General features: G+C 43.2%; 1 protein-coding gene across 1 annotated transcript in view; it reads right to left on the bottom strand.

The window, feature by feature from the left end:
• Positions 1–787: 787 nt before the first annotated feature.
• Positions 788–21,803, bottom strand: part of LMNB1 (lamin B1) — a 41,997-nt gene continuing 20,981 nt past the window's right edge. The window contains exons 5-11 of the mRNA XM_005310726.5: positions 17,841–17,966; positions 6,891–7,111; positions 6,057–6,282; positions 3,518–3,622; positions 3,005–3,124; positions 2,250–2,366; positions 788–1,531 (exon numbers count right to left, since the gene is read on the bottom strand). Coding sequence (XP_005310783.1) covers positions 1,490–1,531; positions 2,250–2,366; positions 3,005–3,124; positions 3,518–3,622; positions 6,057–6,282; positions 6,891–7,111; positions 17,841–17,966 — 957 coding nt within the window. The 3' untranslated portion in view covers positions 788–1,489. The remainder of the gene's footprint in view (positions 1,532–2,249; positions 2,367–3,004; positions 3,125–3,517; positions 3,623–6,056; positions 6,283–6,890; positions 7,112–17,840; positions 17,967–21,803) is intronic.

Below are 21,803 nucleotides of genomic sequence, written 5' to 3'. Positions count from 1 at the left end.
ACTGCTATGGGAAAAGTTGTTCATAGTATTTCTAAGGAGTTACGAGTATGCAAATTTGTAGTGCTTTATCCAAATGAAAACTTGAGTGTTTCCCCCATCACAAATATGTCAATTTTTTTTTTTTAATCATAAGAACAGACAGTGAGAATTACCAGAAATATTCAAGGCAAAGCAACTTTCAGGAACAGTTAAGGATAATGTGTTGAGTAGATGACCAAATAGAAGGACCTTTCACTCCAAATAATTCCATTGAGTACATTCATCATCATTGGAGGAAGATTTCAAGACCAACTAGCAAGACTTATGACTGCCACTTGAGCCTTTGAGAGTATTCACTTTTTACATGGATTATCTGAGCCAGTTGAATCCTCTTCTCTGCATGTCAAGAAACAACCAACCTAAAGTAGATGCATGAACTTAACAAGCCAAGTAATTTTATTAGCATAGATATTAACCTAGCCGCAATCTATTGTAAGTATTTAACCAACTCATACCTAGTTTATGGCTCTCTCTTCCAGGAGAGAGCGAACCAGACAGAATGCTTGAATTCCAAACCCTCATTTGGGCTTTCTGTAGTCTAGATAAAGGAATGAAAGTTTCTGGCCCAGTAAATTACTAAAAGGGTGTCCGGGCACAGCAAGAATAGAGAAGCTTTCAGATGGCTGAGGACCACGTATTTCAGATGCAAAGGGATCTATGATTAGATTCCACATTTCACCGTATCTAGCCTTTTCCCCATTAAAGAGAATTTTAGCTTTCTTCCTAAAATCTGGAGACAAGACATGTCTTATTAAAACATCTTTTTATTTGTTAATATCACATAAGAAAATTTAAGCAAGTTACACTATCTTTAAAAACACAACTAGCATGTTTAACATGAAACACCCTCCTCCCACCCTTGGTTAAGAAACTAAGTAAAGAAAAAGGTACCAATAAAACAAGTTTTTCTGCTTCCTTCATCCTCTTATGAGTGCTTACGTGATTAGGCTTTGTTTTTTTTTTAAAAAAAGAAAAGCTTGTCCTTTCTATAAAAAAGTTTTGTAACCTTGATTGCGTAGTACAAAAACAAAGTCTTCAGTACAAAAGAATTCATCATCTTGGAAATGCCTTCCACTCCCCAACAGCACCTAAATATAAAGGGATCGACAGCAGATGGCTAGTCTAAGTGATGTAGTCTAAAAAACAAAAAACACAACACAGTGGCATATTTCCCTTTTAACAAGAATAAAAAAAGACTGGCATAAAAAATTGAGGGGTCATTTTCAGACAGTACATAGTTCAGTGTCAACAATTCACATCTTGCAAGAGTTACAGATATGGTTTCTTTTACAAAAAAACTTTCTTTTCGGTGACAAAGGATATTAAGGCCATCAGACTTGCAGCTTAAAAACTCACATAAAAGAAATACAAAAATATTGTGCTTCTGAGAAGGCTCTGCGCTATAGGCCAGGATTACCATAATCTGAGGAAGCTGGTTAATTGAAGAAATTCACATGATTGCACAGCTTCTGTTAGCTGCCCTTGGGTCTCCCTGTAAGGAATAAAAAAAGTTAGCTCTGAAAAAAAGTCCTACAGTAGAAAATTCAGCATCTTAAAAATGCCACTTCAAACCACTATAACACGTGATACCTGGCATAGTCTAAGCCAAAATCAGTCATTACTACAGAGCTTTAATTCAAAATAGATTACCCTCTGTAGCCAGAGGAATGCTAGGTATCTTCTCCTGGGGGAGGTAGTGAAAAAAGGGAACCAGTAAAACACAAGTTTAAGGGTAATTGTTATTTTGGAATGTAAAGCTAGATATTTGGTCAGATTTGTGGAATGGGCATGAAGTACGGTTAGTTTTTCCAACTGAGCACATTAAAGATATAGCTATATTTTCTTAAATTGCTAGGATTCTTTAAGGTACTGAACTGTACAATCCAAGAAACAGAGTTGTGCAAATAATGAAGTACTTCAACTACTGTTCAACAAAAATTTGAATCTATACTTATTCCATAAACAATGTTGAGATTTGACTTTCAACCAAAAAGTCTAGCAACTGAAAATAATATTTCCCACAGCAGCCATAACTCTTTCTTTATGGTAATATGTAGAATTCTGTAGTATCTGGTGCACTAACTTATGCCTCTATATGGGTGTTCTGGTTATGAGCTTGGACTGATATTTTCCCAAAATTCAGTGCTCGTGAGCTTGGCTTCTCATTTTTTTTAAATAAAAATTAGACTAATCAGCCCTTAACAAAATACCTGCTGGTGAAAAAGATCTTCTTCTTCAATTGCTTCAACTGCTTCTTCCTCAACTTCCTCCTCTTCTTCACCTTCATGTAAAGTCGTTTTGAAGACAGTGGTTCTCTGAGCAACCTCCTGCAATAAGAGTTACTGTTTTATTATCTAAAACCTAACACTCAGAGTCTAGAGACCTGATGCTTCTAATCCAGGTGCCAGTATTACTTCTACCCTGAAACAAAGAACCTCTGCTTGTTCATCTAAGAAATGCACTTTTCATATTGTTTTCTTGTTAAGTTCCTCCAGTGGCTAAACGGACTCTGCCAGGGACTTTGGTCTAACTTTTAAGTTTTCTTTTAAACATTTCCTGCTCTAAGAATTTTCTCTCTCTCCCTGGAAGTCAACTGATGGTTCCTCAACTGATTAGTGTTCCCAAAGTTCCAATATCTTGCACCTTACCTGAATTATAGTAAATAACTTGTCACTAGACGAGACACTTTAATTCAGCTGAATACCTGCTTATGCTTCAGAGAACTGCATTTATAAGCAAATGCTACTGAGTTTTGGAGATTTAACTCAAGCAGAAAGTAAAAGCATTTCACCATAATGCCAGGAGGCAAGCATTCCCTTACTGGGAAACTGGCCTTAAAACTACCTTCAAACATTTTTTTGAAATGCTTCATCTTTATTAGGACGCAACTTCTGTCCAGCACCTAATTTGTCAGTCCAGTTAGCAATCTTTCAAGGAAGGTTTAAATATATCTAATCTACTTTACCTCTCCCTGAGGGTTTTTCAATATAACTTTCACATCTTTGCCAGTGCCCCAAGAGTTCTGGTTCTTCCAGATGAGGTCAGAGGGAGGGCTGGCGGTAACTCCAGCATTTGCAGCCCAGACCTGGAAGAGAAAGGAAGTCATACAGAGTCCTTAATGAAATGAGTCTCCGTCACACAATACATTTGTGATTACGGCTAATATGTAAGAGAAGGGGTTGGGTGCAAAAACTTGGTTAATTTACCCTTATTAAAAGTGGATGCCTCTGCCCAGTCTCTTTGCATCTGTTTTACCTGTGTATAAAAAACCCACTTCTGTACATGCAGATTGGACAGTTTAAATGTATATCTTCATGTGCAAGTGCATGGTCAAAGCTCAAGGTGCACTTGATGTCAATACAGATGCTAATATCTTAAGTGATTGGAAAATGACTAAAAACTGAAAACTTATTGTCCTATTTATGTTTACATTGCTTTCAAACAATTTCCCATCTTTATCAAAGCTAATTTCACTTACTGTAACAACTTGGCCTGCCTTTAGTACATATCTTGAGGTATATTTGTAACTGACAGAAATGTCTCCTATTTTTCTGATCATCTCCCAGCCTCCCATTGGTTGATCCTATGTACAAAAGGGAAAGGAATTTAAGATTCAATTTACACCAACAAGTATAATTTCCTACAAGAAAAATAGAACGCATCATAAAGCCCCCCCCAGACAGACAGCAAGGAAAAAAGCTTTGGAAAGTTTTCTGTAATATTTGCTATCACCTTGTCCTTGAAGTCCACATAACCACAGTGCTGAACAGACTCAGATTAGCTCTCATTTTCCAGAATGAAACATCACACCACGTGACACATTGCCCCATATCTAATTTATAATTCTGATGTTAAATTGGTTGAAGGGTTTATTATTTTTAAATGTGACAGCTATCATCACAGCTTGGTTCATGAAATATAGAATATGAACCCCATTACAAATATTTAGTACCCTTTAAGACTCAAACTTTTACATATGAAGTATGTCCAATCTTCCGGAAAACCAAGACATTCCTGTCGGTTTTCTTTTTCAGAACACATTTCCCTAACAGTACTCTGTGACTGCACTATTGTGACAAATGCTTTTTCCATGCTTGGTGTAACATGGCTTTTTATAAGTGATGGCAAGAGTAAAGAAACACAAACATTTATTGTCTCTGCAGATTGAACACTTCCAATGAAGAATTGAACATTTTCTACGTAGAATTGAAGATTTAATTCTGAAAAAAAATGTTTTTTTTCTGAATATAGAGATAAACTTGAGTGTGAGTGCAATGCTGTCTTGAGTCTGAAGACACTAAAACATATGGGGGCAGCCCTATTTATCTTATTGAGGTTTAGGGTTGGAGTAGTCATGTGACGAAGTGGGATATATCTGTACCAAATTATGAAGTCTACTTTGTATTGTGTTGAACTGCACACTTCGTATTGCACTGCATTCCAGGGAGTGCCCTGCTCTGGAAAGATGTTGGACACCTTCTTGAAGGACTATCTGGGGATATCCACTTTGAATGACAACCACAGGCCCACCACTATGAAACAATGGATTTCTTACACACTGGCCTGCAGGAGGGGCTGGAGCATCCCAGTGGAACACATGAAAAAGGGACAGAGAACCTACTTGACAGTGAGGTTCTGCTCTATGCAGGGTAAGAAGAACTTGCAAGAGCAAGAGGACAGGAGGGACTCTGCCCAGCTTGAAACTCTGACAAACCTTGGACTCTCAGAAGGGTGACAACAGACACAGGGAGGGAGCATCAGGACTTTCTCTATTTACTTTGAGAGTAAAGTTTGTGATTAAGAAATTGCTTTTTAAGCCTGTTTTCTTTGCTGTCCTACCACACGGTTCTGAAACAGAAACTAGAAGCCAGGCACACCCACAGTTTAAGTGGAGTTCTGAGGGGGGCTTCAAAAGTTTCAGACTCTGCTTTTGGGTTCTAGGGCAGAGAAGTGCTCCATGTCCCAAGGAAGGGCTTCAGACAAGAGGTCTGAGCCTGGGAGCATGCCCTGTACATACCCAGAGCTAGAAAGTGACTAGATGCTCCCCAGAGGTTGGTGACTTGAAAGCATGTGGGACCCAGCGAGTGGAGAAAGGGACACTGGGCCAGGCTGCAACAATTAGGGTTCGAAGTTTTGTAGTTTTTTAGTGTTGTCTATACTTGAAATGTCTATCCGTTGCTGGCATCAGGCACCAGTGCTGGATGCACAAACTCCTTCTGAACACAGTTTAGCTGCAAACAGTCAAGGACAAGACATGCTCAGCACCATTTTGGCAATTGGGGTTGCGGAGAGGAAGCATGGTCTTGTAGACATGGCATACTAATGGGATTCAGATCTAGGTTCAATTTCCAACACTTTCTGCACGACCATGAGCATGCCTCATCTACATTGTGGATCTGGCATGATTTCAATCATTTGTGGCTAGCCAGTGTAGCTGGATCAGTGCAAGCCTCAAGGATTGACAGGACAAGGCACTGTATGGTGTGACTTACACTGGTGCCATTTACCCCAGTTCTGAGAGCAATAAACTCCACTGGTGCAAATAAGTGGCTTTGGACATTAAAATTAGGGTTTTGCACTGAAAGCTGGACACTGGATGGGTGCAAATTGAGGCAAATGCCTATACAGACAGCACCTTCAACTTTGTGTTTCAGTTCCCCCATCTGTAAATTAAGGCTATTTTCTTTTTGCTACCCTTTGCCTTGTAATTTTAGATAGCAAGGTCTGTCTCTTACTACGTGTATGCTCAGTGCCTAGAAATGTGACTATCATCTTACATGATTAAGTGTTTAGGAACCTCAGCTGTACATGTTATCAGGAAGAAAATACCTCCGATGCCAGAATGTTGGGTAAGAGGTCATGCTGGATCATTAATTTAATACCAAATCCTAGATTTGCTTTTTACAGCACTCTTGGTTTCTGGCACAATACAAAGCCTGAAAGACAAACGCAGCCTGAGGCTGCCTTCTTGCAATCAGTATATCGCAAAGTGATGGCACATCATTTTGTTTTCAAACCTGCTCAGAAGTGTTCTTCAAGCGGATGAATTTTCCATCCACGTCTATCTCCTCAATGCAAACATTTCCAGTAGCAGAAGCTGAATGAGAGATGCTGACACTACTGCTGGCTTCAGATTCTTCCACATCAATTCTCTTCCTCTTTCCTCTGGTTGTGCGCATGCTACGACTTGATGATGCCCGAGAGACTGTCACCCGAGAAGATGGGCTGGGAGACAGTTTCAACCTGGATTTGAGGAAGGAAACACGTCACACTTCAAGTATTTCAATGCTCACTTACATAACCCAGCCATAAGGAAATGAAAATTATGTGCTAACAAAACAAGCTGCCATTGCAAGCGCCCCAGTGCTCTTGTCATATCTGGCTCCCCAAGAGTTTGCATACTATTCCACTTAAGTCAGACTAACAAAATAAGCAATACTCATGACTTACCCTTAAAAAAAAAAAAAAAAAAAAAGCTTCTTCACCTCCATATTTTAAAAAGCTGCTAATACTAAGGATTCTCTCCCTTTATAGGTGTACTGTTAAAGGTTGCTGAAAAAAGTAAAGTTTTGCAGAAATGCCCTGCAGATTTGCTCATCTCTTCTTACCACATCTTGCCTTTAAATTAACAACACCTATTAGCTTTTGAGAATATTAATATGAAAAGCCCCACACCTTACATGGGGCTATATAGGGCCTCTTATTTTTGAAAGGTAAATATGGACATGTGTAGTAAAAGACCCTGAAGTGTTTAATCAAAGTCTCCCAACAAAAGAGCTTTCTCTTGAGATTTATTGAATGTCTGTCCTTCAAAAGACACCAACAATATTCAATAGAACATCATTTCTTACCTCTCTTCTTCACCCTCCAGCAATTTCCTATATGCATTGATTTCCATATCCAGAGCCAATTTCACATCCAGAAGTTGTTCATAGTCATTCAACTGTTGCTGCATCTGATCTCTTATCTCAGCCATTTCTCTTTCTTTGTCAGAGAGCATCCTGCGATAGTTGTCCCTTTCATTAGCCAGTGTGTCCTCCAGCTCCTGCATCTTATCCAGCCATGTCCTAGACTAGAACAAAACAGAAAAACAAGTTAGCAGCACCCAGAGAAAAGATTCACTTCTTGAGGGTGTCAAGAAACCTAGATTTTGAAAGTTAGGTTAGACCAGGGGTCGGTAACCTTTCAGAAGTGGTGTACCGAGTTTTCATTTATTCACTCTAATTTAAGGTTTTGTGTGCCAGTAATATATTTTAACGTTTTTAGAAGGTGTCTTTCTAGAAGTCTATAATATATAACTAAACTGTTATATGTAAAGTAAATAAGGTTTTTAAAATGTTTAAGAAGCTTCATTTAAAATTAAATTAAAATGCAGAGCTTCCCAGACCAATGGAAGGAGCGGCAAACAGCATGCAGAGCCCTGCGTCCCCCCTCCCCCAGGGGCATGGTTCCAGCTACTTCCCGGGACCTGGTGTGTGCCGTTGCCACCCTGGAACCCTGTCCTGAGCCCCCTACTGCACCCCACACCCCAACCCCCTGCCCTGAGCCCCCTGCTGCACCCCACACCCCTTCTGCACCCCAACCCCCTGCCCTGAGCCCCCTACATCCCACACCCCCTCCTGTACCCCAACACCCTGCCCAGAGCGCCTGCTGCATCCCACACCTCTTATGCACCCTGAGCCCCCTGCCTGCATCCCAACCCCCTGCTGCACCTCAACTCCCTGCCCTGAGTCCCTGCCACAGCCCTCATGCACCCTCTGGGGGCAGGGAGGGGGTGGAGTTGGGGTGGGAACTTCGGGGAAGGGGTTGGAATGGGGGCAGGGAAGGGGTGGGAAGAGGCGGGGCCTCATGGAAGGGGTGGAGTGGGGGCAGCGAGGGGGGTGGTGGTGTCAGTGATGCGGCCCTCAGGCCAATGAACTGGCCCTCGGGGTCATTTGAGTTTGAGACCCCTGGACTAAGTGGTATCATGGAATTTCTCCTGTATACCTTAATACACCTCTACCCCGATATAACGTGACCCGATATAACACAAATTCTGATATAACGCAGTAAAACAGTGCTCGGAGGGGGTGGGGGGGCAGGACTGCGCACTCCGGCGGATCAAAGCAAGTTCGATATAATGCGGTTTCACCTATAACGCAGTAAGATTTTTTTGGCTCCCGAGGACAGCGTTATATCAAGGTAGAGGTGGTATCTTCCAAATTAAGTCCGCTCCATTTACAGGTATTAAAAACCTAGCTGCCATCCCTGACAAATCACCCTGGAAACTGAAACACAAAACTGGATTTTTTCCAGTTCATGGATCCCACATGATGAAAACTCAACAATTCTGTTGATGCACAAGCCAGAAAAGAATCCAGATTACTCTCTGAAATCACGTCGACATTAAGCGTTCAACCTCCCATTGTAATTGCATGGATTCAGCTGTACTAATACTAGCAGTTAAGGGAACAGTAGTGTAGCCTAGCTGCTGGCAATATGCCACTATCTGGTCTAGATCTGCTCTGAGTAGCATTATACAATATGGCAGAAACACACCACTGGGCAGTCCACATGAGTAGGTTCATCACTTCTTGAAGTGACTGAACCGCATTGATGCCAATGCGATGTTGGGATACGGGGGGGGGGGGGGTGGGGGGGGGGGGGGGGGAGGGAGGGAGAGAGGGAGACAACCACACACAAGCATAGTCACTATCCCAAAATCTGCATTTGGCTCTGCAGGAAAGACAGGGCGGGAAAAAAGCATTAAAAGACTTATTTTAGTGAGTGTAGTCAGAAGATACAATTATACATATTCAACTGATCTGCTCTTAAGATATATATATTTTTTTTAAACAATTTCTTTTCAGAGCAGCTTCTCCCTTTGAAGAAGGCTGAAATACTCGTGGGTTTTGAGGGGAATTTATTAATTGCATTATTGCACCAATGCAAAGTTAGGCAGTGTCACTGCAGGGTGGGTGGGAGAGGGGAGAGAAAAGGCTCATACTGTATTGAAGTTTGATTTCAGGAAGTCCTTGTGGCTCATTAGTTCCAGTCAGCCACAACAGCATGCCTGTAGGTTTCCCCATTACAACATCAGCCGCACACAATATGAAGACACACACCAAATCTATGGCAGTCATCTGTCCAAACATTCTTTAAACAACATGGAAAGGTGGCATGGTGCTTAAGACACAGGACTAGGGCCTGGTCTACACTACGAGTTTAGGTCAAATTTAGCAGCGTTAAATTGAATTAACCCTGCACCTGTCCACACAACAAAGCCATTTACTTCGACATAAAGGGCTCTTAAAATCGATTTCTGTACTCCTCCCCGACGAGGGGAGTAGCGCCGAAATCAACATTGCTGGTTCGAATTAGGGTTAGTGTGGGCGCAATTCGACGGTATTGGCCTCCGGGAGCTCTCCCACAGTGCACCATTGTGACTGCTCTGAACTCGGATGCACTGGCCAGGTAGACAGGAAAAGCCCTGCGAACTTTTGAATTTAATTTCCTGTTTGCCCAGTACGGAGAGCAAAGGTGACCATGCAGAGCTCATCAGCACAGGTAACCATGCAGTCAGAGAATTGAAAAAGAGCACCAGCATGGACCATACGGGAGGTACTGGATCTGATCGCTATATGGGGAGAGCATTCCGTGCTAGCAGAACTACGTTCCAAAAGACGAAATGCCAAAACATTTGAAAAAAATCTCCAAGGGCATGATGGAGAGAGGCCACAATAGGGACTCATCAGTGTCACGTGAACGTTAAGGAGTTCAGACAAGCATACCAGAAAACCAAAGAAGCAAACAGAAGGTCCTGGGCAGAGCCGCAGACATGCCGATTCTACGCTGAGCTGCATTCAATTCTAGGGGGGGGCCGCCACCACTACCCCACCTCTCTGACCATGGATTCCGAGGAGGGGGTACTCTCAGCCATGCCTGAGAATTCTGCGGACGGGGAAGATGAGGAGAACTAGCTTGCGGAGAGCACGCAACACTCCGTTCTCCCCAAGAGCCAAGATCTTTTTCTCAGCCTGACTGAAGTACCCTCCCAACGCGGTATCCCAGACAATGAAGCCCTGGAAGGGACATCTGGCGAGTGTACCTTTGTAAATATAAAACATGGTTTAAAAGCAAGCGTTTAATGATTAATTTGCCCTGAGGACTTGGGATGCATTCTCAGCCAGTACAGCTACTGGAAAAAAGTCTGTTAACGTGTCTGGAGATGGAGCAGAAATCCTCCAGGGACATCTCCATGAAGCTCTCCTGGAGGTACTCCAAAAGCCTTGCCACAAGCTTTCTGGGCAGTGCAGCCTTACTTCATCCTCCATGGTAGGACACATGACCACGCCATACTAGTAGCAAGTAATCTAGTATCATTGCATGACAAAGCCTGTCAGCGTATGGTCCCGGTGTTCGCTGGCATTCAAGCAACATCCATTCTTTATCTCGCTGTGTTATCCTCAGGAGAGTGATATCGGTCATGGTGACCTGGTTGAAATATGGGAATTTAATTAAGGGGACAAAGGTGGTCGTTCCTACTGGGCTGTTTGCCAATGGCTCAAAAGAAATCCTTCCCTGCAGCTAGCCAATACTTCTCTCCCTTTTTTCCCCTCCCGCAGCTGCAAATTTTTCAAGCCTCCGTCCCGAAGGCTCTCTCCGATAAGGCGGCGAAAAACACGCACGCGAGATGACATGTTCTCAGAGATCATGCAGTCGACCCGCGATGAAAGAGTTCATCTGAATGAGTGGAAGGACACGGTATCAAAGTACAGGAAAGCTGCCAATGAACATGAGGACAGGAGGGACCAACACGAGGACAGGAAGGACGCTCGAGATGAGAGGTGGTGGCAGGAAGATCAGAGGAGGCAGGATGCAACGCTGGGGCTGCTGCATGAGCAAACAGACATGCTCCGGCGTCTGGTGGAGCTTCAGGAACTGCAGCAGGGTCAGAATGCCGCTGCAGCCCCTGTATAACCACCCTCCCCCCTCCTCAAGTTCCATAGCCTCCTCACTCAGATGCCCAAGAATGCCGGGGGGGGGGAGGGGAGGAGAGAGAAAGGCTCCATGCACCCTCCCACTCCACCCCAGTGGACAACCCAAGCAGTCTTTTAGTGGCCTTTTCCTTCCCTCATCCCCAACCCCTACCTTGTCAATTCTCTCCCTCTTTTTATAATTAAATTAATTAATTAATAAAGGATACATGATTTTTAAACAATAGTGACTTTATTTTCTTTGAAAGCAAGCTGTGATCAAAGGGGGAACAGGGGGGGTTGCTTACAGGGAATAAGTCAATCAAGGGGGCGGGTTTTCATCAAGGAGAAACAAACAGAACTTTCACACCGTAGCCTGGCCAGTCATGAAACTGGGTTTTTAAAGCTTCTCTGATGCGCAGTGCTTCCTGGTTTGCTCTTCTAATCGCCCTGGTGTCTGGCTGTGCGTAATAAGCGGCCAGGCGATTTGCGTCAACCTCCCACCCCGCCATAAAGGTCTCCCCCTAACTCTCTCAGAGATTGTGGAGTACACAGCAAGCAGCAATAACAACGGGAATATTGGTTTGGCTGAGGGCTGAGCGAGTCAGTAAAGTGCGCCAGCGACCCTTTAAACATCCAAAAGCACATTCTACCACCATTCTGCACTTGCTCGGCCTGTAGTTGAACAGCTTCTGACTACTGTCCAGGCTGCCTGTGTATGGCTTCATGAGCCATGGCATTAAGGGGTAGGCTGGGTCCCCAAGCATAACTATAGGCATTTCAACAGCCCCATGGTTATTTTCTGGTCTGGGAAGTAAGTCCCTTGCTGCAGCCATTTAAACAGATTAGTGTTCCTGAAGACGCAAGCGTCATGAACCCTTCCCGGCCATCCCACGTTGATGTTGGTGAAACGTCCCTTGTGATCCACCAGTGCTTGCAGCACCCATTGAAAAGCACCCCTTGCGGTTTATGTACTGGCTGCCCTGGTGCTCCAGTGCCAAGATAGGGATATGGGTTCCATCTATCGCCCCACCACAGTTAGGGAATCCTATTGCAGCAAAGCCATCTACTATGACCTGCACATTTCCCAGAGTCACTACCTTTGGTAGCAGCAGCTCAGGGATTGCTTTGGCTACTTGCATCACAGCAGCCCCCACAGTAGATTTGCCCACTCCAAATTGATTCCCGACTGACCGGTAGCTGTCTGGCATTACAAGCTTCCACAGAGCTATCGCCACTCGTTTCTCAACTGAGAGGGCTGCTCTCATCTTGGTGTTCTGGCACTTCAGGGCAGGGGAAAGCAAGTCAAAGTTCCATGAAAATGCCCTTACGCATGTGAAAGTTATGCAGCCACTGGGAATCGTCCCACACCTGCAACACTATGCAGTCCCACCAGTCTGTGCTTGTTTCCCGGGCCCAGAATCAGCGTTCTACGGCTATAACCTGCCCCATTAACACCATGATCTCCAAAGCACTGGGGCCCGCGGCTTGAGAGAATTCTGTGTCCATGTCCTCATCACTCTTGTTGCCGTCTCCTCCTTGCCTGGTTTTTCAGGTTCTGGTTTAGCATAGACTGCACGATAATCCGCAAGGTGTTTACAATGTTCATGACTGCTGTCTTGAGCTGAGCGGGCTCCATGTTTGCTGTGGTATGGCGTCTGCACAGTTCACCCAGGAAAAAAGGCGCAAACCGGTTGTCTGCCATTGCTTTCACGGAGGGAGGGGGAGGATGTACCCACAACCACCCGCGACAATGTTTTTTGCCCCATCAGGCATTGGGATCTCAACCCAGAATTCCAATGGGCGGGGGAGACTGTGGGAACTATGGGATAGCTACCCACAGTGCAACGCTCTGGAAGTCGACACTAGCCTCAGTACATGGACACGCACTGCCAAATTAATGTGCTTAGTGTGGCCACATGCACTGGACTTTATAAGATCGGTCGCCAAAAATCGAATTCTGTAAATTGGGAGTAATCCCGTAGTGTAGACATACCCTAGGAGTTAGAAGTTTTGTGGCAAAGCCTAGAATAAGTTTCCAGTGCCAGTAAATTAACTTCTGTACTTCAGTGTCATCTTTAAAATGGAGACGACCCCACCTACTTAACGGGAAAAGTTGTAAAGCTATATTCATTAGTGTTTGTAAAGCTCGTTGAGTGCCTCAAAAAGACAAGTGCAAATTAGTATTATAGACTGTACACGTTTTCTGACTCTGCAGGAATAAATCCAGTGAATCACAAGGAAGCAATCCATGTGTCCTACACCACACTACGCACAATCAATCCCCCCCAAGAGGATGGATAATCAATATCTCCCCCTTCCACACCTGCCAGACTGTCCAAGAGTCACATACGGCCAGTGCCACACCAAAAGGATGCAAATACAAAGGAATCCCCAAATAATGCTGAGATACACATGGCCCCAAGAGACCCAGACTTCTCTAATAAAAAAAGAGGGGACATAGGTAGAATTGGAATGAAGTGACAGGTGTGGCCAAGCATACACCATGTCCTAAAGATGGCCACTTTTTGCCCACCTACCTTGCATGGGCATTCCTTTTGATGGAAATCTGGATGGTTCAGCAGAACTCTAATGCATCTGCCATAGCTTTAAACTACATTAATACAAAAAGGTCTATCCTACCCAAGCAATCATTGTTAGGGTGTTCATTACAGATAATTCACTAAAGATCTCAATCAAAAACCTTCAAAAGGATCTTTGTCAGTGACAGTCATAGAAAACTTTAAAATGAAGTAGGGTTTCCATTGAGTGGTGAAGCTAGAACCACTGCTTCTAGTCTGGTACTGTAAGAAGCGTGCTGCCATGGGTGCTACCTTCCGGAGGACACAAATACTGACCACTTTTATATATGAAGAGTGCCATGAAATTTTTAATACAACAGTAAGCACGATCATCAGCTTTATGGTTAAATTCTATTTTGGGGAAGTTCAGTTCATCTGTTGCAAATTCCTATTTCCCTCCACTTCCATTGTTTATTACAGAAAGTATTTTAACTTCTTGTTCTATCCTATAGTGTGATGCATCAGGCTAACAAGGATCTCTTGTGAGTTCTATACTCAAACCTTGTCACCAATCCCAGCTGAAGTCTACAGGAGTTTTGCATTTGGAATGGAGCATAGATTACACAAGCAATTACAGTAAGAAACCATGTGATGTTTGTGAAATGCTGTAAAATTCTTCCAAGTAAAAGGCACTGGTAAGATATGGACATTGCCTAGTGCCCACATTTTAACAAGGCACACAATTTGGAGGTCTTGGCAGATTCTCAATTGCTTCTGCATTAAGTCAACAATAGTGATATTGGATATGGCTAGAAACCTCTTTAATGAAATAAATACTACTGGGAATTGTGTGATATGGGAGACTAACTTTCCAGGTACAGATTGGAGGACAAGCGCTACTAATAATAGCGGGGCCCAAATTTTCCTGGATATGATAGGTGAGAAATTTCTTCACCAAATAGTCACTGAATCAACAAGAGATGATGCCATTTTAGATTTGGTATTGGTGAGTAGTGAGGACCTCACAGAACCAGTTGCAGGAAACACCCTTGGTTTAAGTGATCATGAGCTAATTCAGTTTAAAACTAAATGGAAGAACAAACAAAAATAGAACTGCAACGAGGATCCTTGATTTCAAAAGGGATTCCCTAATTTTTTTAAGTTATTAGTTAGCGAAGTGGACTGAAGAACTAAGAATCTGAATGTGGAGGCAAAGTAATTGTAAGTCAAAGTTGCAGAAACTATCCTAAACCTGAATCCCAAGCAAGGGGAAAAAATTGATAGGCAAGGGTTGCAGACCACTCTGGATGAGCAAACATCTCAAACAGGTTATTAAAAGCAGAAAGCCTACAAGGAATAGAACGTGGGATGGATAAGCAAGGAAAGCTAACTTTTGAAGGTCAGAAAGTCTAGGGATAAAATGAGAACTGCCAAAAGCCAAGCAGAGTTGGACCTTGCAAAGGGCATTAAAACCAACAGTAAAAGATTCTATAGCCATATAAATAAGAATACAAGAACAGAAGAAGTGTGACCACTAAGCACTGATGATGGGGTGGAGATTTAAGATAATCTAGCCATGGATCAACACCTAAAAAAATACTTTGTCTCCTGTTTTTAATAAAGCAAATGAAGATCTTATGGGTAGTGGCAAGGTGACTAACAGGAACAAGGATATGGCAGGAGAAATGACCACATCCGAGGTAGAAGTGAAACTTAAACAGCTTCATGGGACTAAATCAGGGGGCCTGGATAATCTCCATCCAAGAATATTAAAGGAACTGGCACATTAAATTGCAAGTCCAATAACAAGAATTTTTAATGAATCTGTAAACTCAGGGGTCATACCCTATGATGGGAGTATTGTTAATATGGTTCCTATTTTTAAGAAAGGAAAAAGGGTGATCCAGGAAACTACAGGCCTGTTAGTTTGACCTCAAATTGTATGTAAGGTCTTGGAACAAATTTTGAAAGAGAAAGCAATTCAGGACACAGAGGTAAATGGTAATTGGGATAAAAAAAATAGCAGATTCTGTGGCTGCAAAGTACAAGAGGTCAGACTAGATGATCACGATGATCCCTTCTGGCCTTAAAGTTTATGAATAGCCACAAATGCTTTATTCCATCTTTGGTGAAGTTAAACTTTCCTTTCAGAAGCAAATTTGCTTGTTATCAATGCCTCTCCTAGTTTCAGTCTGGATTATGTAACCAAGTAGATTAGGCTCTCCTGGGAGGACCAACCTTCAGCTAATGCAGAATGCGTGGTTTACTCTGTGGTGTTTGTCACATACAACCCCTCTGCTCAGTAGGCTATTCTGATTTCCAATATGTTTAATTCAAGATTCTGCATCATAAAGCTCATGAATTCTGGTTATTTTACGGTCTGCTTATATTCTCACATTTCGTCCCAACAGACAAGATTATCAACAGCTTCTAGAATTCTAGATATGCACAGGATATTCTTGATGGAGGGAACTCAAATCATGAACTCTTTCCCTGCTGGTTCAAGAGAAGTTGACAATTTGAAGGTTATACTGCAAGACCTGTTATATACTCAATCTTTTGCTTTAAATGGTACTCAAGGTACGTGCTGGTAGGAGAGCAAGGTGAGTTTCTTTCCTAGGGAGTTGACAAAATTCTCTTTAGTTGAAGACATAATATTTATGTAGTGTAAATACTACAGAACTACCAAGCAAGAGTAGGTCTCAATTGTTCAAGACCTGAAATCCTCTCTCTCTATATATATAGAATAACCATTTGCTTAATATTATTGTTCGCTTAATACTGTTTCACCTACCTTGAAAACAGAAACTTAATAAATGTTTTTGTTCTGTGTTTGTAGATGGCCTAGCACAATGGGGTCCTTGTTCATGACCAAGGCTCCTAGGCTCTACAGTAAAACAAATAAAAGCTCTTTTGGTTTCACTATGGCTTTCTTAAAAACCTCACCTCAAATGTTATTTTGTAGTTTCCTATAGTAACACACCATAATATATGCACCTCTCCCGATTGTCTATTGAAACGAGTTTGATGTCTCAGTCCTTATCTTCAAAGCCTTTAAAGGCCTAGGCCCAAGGTATCTAAAAGTTCCATTAAAGCTCTGGAATGAAAACCTGGATCAAACAACTTTGCTTCTCTAGCACAATAGAACTGTACACAATAAAGCTAAAGCTCATCTATCAGGAGACTGAACTTTCTCAGGGGCAAGCCCAAGATGATGAAATGACTTCAGTCAGGAACTAAAGGAACATCAGAACCCTCACCATCTTCTGCTCCGAGTGCAAGATGCATTTATTTGACCTTGCTTTTTCTAAAACATATAGCAATGTGCGTAGATTTAAAATAAAGTTTACAGAACATCCTCTTCCAAGCGCATGTAGAGTACGAGAACACAAATGTGACAAATATCACATTGCTTAATGCCGATCCGCTCAGATACTACGGTGATGAGTGCAGAAGAACCCATATAGCACAGAGAACAAACAGTACAGTGGGGTAGAGACGTGAGATGAAAATAAAACCTTGTAATTCTTGAAGCGGAACAACATCTCTCAAGAACAACACTACCTACACCGGGGCCCCGGCCATTTCTAAGTCAATACCACAGAACCTGCATTTGTTAAAACCTGTTCAGTTTTTTGCTTGTAATGATCGAAACTGCAGACTGAGCAGAACAGAAACTACTTCACAAGTCATTAACCACTTGTCATTGACAGAATGATCTGATGGAGAAATAGATAAACTGAAGTAAGTTGGCTACCAGGGGAACAAGAGACATGTAAAGAGATCAGAACAAAACTAATTCAGTATATTTTTAATATATAATTCATTGAAGAATGAGAAAAGGGAAAGAGGTGTCTTAAAGATATCAATGTAAAAACTTAATTACTTACAAAAAGAAATTGGAGTATTTGAAAAAAATACCTTTTTTTTAAAAAAAAAAAAAGATTTTTTCCCATTCAATAAACAAAGACTGACTATGCAAGGGAAACAGTGCAACAGACCTTAAACAGCTGTTAAATATATGAAGTAAACAAATAGAAAAAAAAGTATTTTTGTTCCAATCTTTCAGTTATAATAATCTTTGGTATTACTTGTAACAGTGAAGCATTTTCAGGAAGGAGTTTAAAATTTAGATAATGCCTCTCAAATACATACTGTAGAACAGTTCAACTTTATTTTCAGAAGTTATGGAATTTAGAAAGTCAGTAAGATGAAGAGTAATAAAATCCATTTAACATGCAATAAAAAAAAAAAGAGAAAAGGTATAAACTTTTAATCAAATTCTATTACAGGGATTAGGTCTAAATCCCAAGTGATTTGTTACCTCTTTTTGTAGGCTTGAAAGCTGGGAGGAGAGGCTTTCAATCCGCATGCGACTTTCTGTCAGTTCTTCTCTTACTGTGTTAGCTGCAGAACTACTCATTTCAGAGGAGAGTCTGGCGTTCTCAAGCTACAACAAAGCAAATTGCACATCAGTCTCAAAAGACTTGCTACTAAATAAGTAAGCAAGCATGGGTCACCTAAAGAAATTTCATGTAGTATTACTAATAAACCACAAAGTTCCTGTCTGTAATACAGGGAAAGCATCATGCTGCCTCTTTTGTAATCGTAATTGAGCAAGTGTAGTGCTCAATTACAGTGCTGGATTCACTTTCCCGAGAGTCATAATCTGGTTGAGTGCTAGCAACAAACAGCAGTACAAGCTTCCACCGCTCACCCCATCAACATGTCCCAAACTGGAACTGTAGAAGTCTTCATCCAGAGGCAAATTCAGTTTTCAAGCCCTTCATTCTTTGGACCTAAGACTGCCAAACAAGGGCTCCTATTGTGGTGCTGCCTGTGCAGATATTTGACCAAGATCACCAACTGATTTCACAGAAGTTATCTAGTGTTACTTTTTCAATCAGTATATTGGGGTGTCCCAAATCAAAAGACTTCATATCACATTACCAGTCCCTTGAGCCATCACATTCCTTCTCTTTACAACCACCACTTTCCTTAAGTAATTTGCTATTTAAAAAATATATTCGCAACCATGGAAATTAATTTTTTCAAAAGAGGTGAACAAACTGCCGCAGATAGTTTAGGCAGCACCATAAATTCAACTTAAATGTGTGTGTGTTTGTTTTTTAAAATCACATCAAATATGGTCAAAGGTACTGACTAAAATAGAACAGCACACACATAGGAGTTCGAGGGAAAAACCTACAGTTCATTAAGCCGTTTTAGGCTAGTAAAAATAGATCTAGTCCCTAAATTTTGGGCTAGACTTTAAAGGAGGAAACTATTCCAAAATTCAATTGAAGTTTTTCAAGGAAGATTAATCTGAGCATAACTATCAGTAGCAGTTTACTATAGCTACACTATACAATTTATTCTTTATTATGAGTTTTATCTACTATGAAATCCATGCACATGAATGTGGAAAAGCAAGCTGAAGGGAGTTTAAACTGAGAGGAGTCTGTTTACAGAAATGCTGAATCATCAAGGCAGAGGAAGGAAGAAACAAACCCAAAAAACCAAGTACCATACCTTTTTGTAACTGTTGTTCTTCGAGATGCATTGCTTGTGTCCATTCCATTCTAGGTGTGTGCGCGCCCCCACGTGCACAGTTGGAGATTTTTGCTTTATCGGTATCTGTAAGGTTGGCTGTGCTGCCACCTTGAGCACGACGCTCATGTGCTCGTATATTAGGCGCCGCAGACCCTACGCCTTCTCAGTTCCTTCTTGCCGGCAACTCCAGAGGGATAGGGGGGCAGGTAATGGAATGGACATGAGCAACTCATCTTGAAAACTTATAAAATCTTAGATAACCATTTTTTCTTCGAGTGCTTGCTCAGAGTTCACAGTCTAGCGGCTTGCAGCACTGCTCTACCAAAGCCAGCATTGGCCCGGGCCTGCTGGATAAGTGCATAATGGGACGTGAAAATGTGGACGGACGACCAGGTGGCCGCCCTACAGATGTCCTGGATAGGCATTTGGGCTAGAAAAGCTGTCGAAGAGGCTTGCGCCCTGGTTGAGTGGGTGGTTATAATTGCCGGAGAGGGCGCCTTTCCCTGATTGTAGCAGCAGCGAATGCAGGCAGAGATCCAAGAAGAAATTCTTTGAGCAGACTTTGTACAACCTTTCATTCTGTAGGCCAACGTGACGAACAATTGCATCGACTTGCAGAACGGCTTGGTCCTCTCAATTTAGAAGGCTAGCGCCCTCCTGACGTCTAGGAAATGCAACCTATGCTCCTCCAACTTATGCAGCTTTGGAAAATAGACAGGTAAGTAAATGCCTTGGCCCGTATGAAACAGAGACCGCCTTGGGCAGGAAAGCAGGATGTCTTCACAGCTGGACTTTGTAAAAGACCGTTCAGGACAGTTCCAAGGTAAGTGTCCTAATCTCAGAGACCCAGTAGGCAGATGTTATTGCAAACCAAGAACCATGACCTTCCAGGAAATGAGGAGAGAGCAGAAAGCCAGAGACTCAGAAGAGGGGGGTCCCGTGAGAAGTGACAGCACAAGATTCAGGTCCCACAGAGGAACAGGATCCTTGAGCGTCTCTACTCACACGTCAAGGCCCTTGAGGAACCTAGCAGTCATGTCCTGGGCGAAAACCAACCTAGCCTTGAGCGGTGGATGAAAGTCTGAGAAAGCAGCCAAGTGGAACTTGATAGATGAAATGGACAGCCCTTGGAGCTTGAGATGCAGAAGATAGTCCAGGATTAACTGCAGCGAGGTCCGCTCGGGTCGAATGCCTTTATCTGAGGTCCAACAAGCAAATCGCTTCCATTTGGCCAGGTAAGTCGCTCTGGTGGAGGGCTTTCTGCTGCCCACCAGGACCTGTTGGACACCGGCTGACCGGTCCTGCTCCTCCGCATTTAACCATGTGGCAGGCAGCCAACCCGTCAGGTGCAGTGCCACCAGATTTGGATGCAGAAGATGGCCATGGTTTTGGGACAGCAGGTTCAGCCTGGGCGGTAGCTGTAACGGAGCAGCCACCGAGAGGACTAGAAATGTGCTCAACCAGTGCTGGCGCAGCCAAGCCGGCACTATGAGGATCACCTTCGCCCTGTCCTGCTTGATCTTCATGAGGACCCTGTGAATTAACAGCACTGGGGGGAAGGCATACAACAAAGCCGCCGTCTACGGGGGCAGAAAAGGGTCTGAAAGAGAGCCTCTATCGATCCCTCGAATCGAGCAGGAAACGTGGCAATTTCTGTTCTGCCTATATGTGAACAGGTCCACCTGGAGAGTCCCCCACCTCTGGAAGATGATGTTGACCACTTCCGAATGAAGGGACCACTCGAGGCAAAACTAAAAGGTCTTACTGAGGCAATGTGCCAAAGCGTTCCTGGCCCCGGGGAGGTGTGCCACTACAAGATGGCTGTCGTGCTGTACACAAATCCCAGAGCCTGATGGCTTCTTGGCAAAAGGCAGACAGACAATCTGGCTCCACCTTGCTTGTTGATATAGAACATAGCCGCTGCATTGTCCGTCAGGACCACCCTGCTTCTTATGTGAGGTAGGAAGGCTTGGCAGGCCAAGCAAACCACTCTAAGCTCCCTGACGTTGATATGTAGGGAGCAATCGTGACTTGACCAACAACCTTGTGTGCTGATATCGCCCAGGTGGACTCCCCACCCCTGGTTTGAGGTATCTGAGATTAGGGTCACTGATGGAGATGGAGCCACGAAGGGAACTCCCTCCAACAACGATTCAGGATTCTGCCACCAGGTGAGTGACAACAGTATGTGGTCCGGGACCCTGACCACACAGTCCACGCTGTGTCTGTTGGGTACGTAGACAGATGCCCGCCATGCCTGCAGGGGCCTGAGGTGGAGCCACATGTGCCGAACAACGTAAGTGCAGGCCGCCATCTGGCCCAACAATTGCAGGCACGAGTGAGCGGTGGTGAGAGGGTGGGCTTGCCTGCACGAGATAAAATTTGCCATGGCTTGGAACCAAGCCTTGGGGAAGGAAGGCAGGCTCTGGCCTGAGTCGAGGACCGCTCCAATAAACTATATGCATTGCACTGGAATTAAGAGAGATTTTTCCTCATTTATTAACAGCCTCAGGTCACGACAGGTGGAGCAAATCAGATCAAGATGCTGAACCTAGTCCCCGGACCAGCCCTTTATTAGCCAGTCGTCAAGGTACGGGTCAATATGGCACATCAGGTAAGTGGCCACTGGTGCTATGCACTTTGTGAATACTATTTGGGCGGATGAGAGACCAAAGGGCAGCGCCATGAATTGGAAATGGCACTGGCCCAGCACAAAAATGGAAGAAGCACCTGT

The sequence above is a fragment of the Chrysemys picta genome, chromosome 6, assembly GCF_011386835.1.
Source record: "Chrysemys picta bellii isolate R12L10 chromosome 6, ASM1138683v2, whole genome shotgun sequence".
NCBI lineage: Eukaryota > Metazoa > Chordata > Testudines > Emydidae > Chrysemys > Chrysemys picta.
The sequence above is the reverse complement of the archived record's forward strand: the minus strand, read 5'-3'. Positions and strand labels throughout refer to the sequence as shown.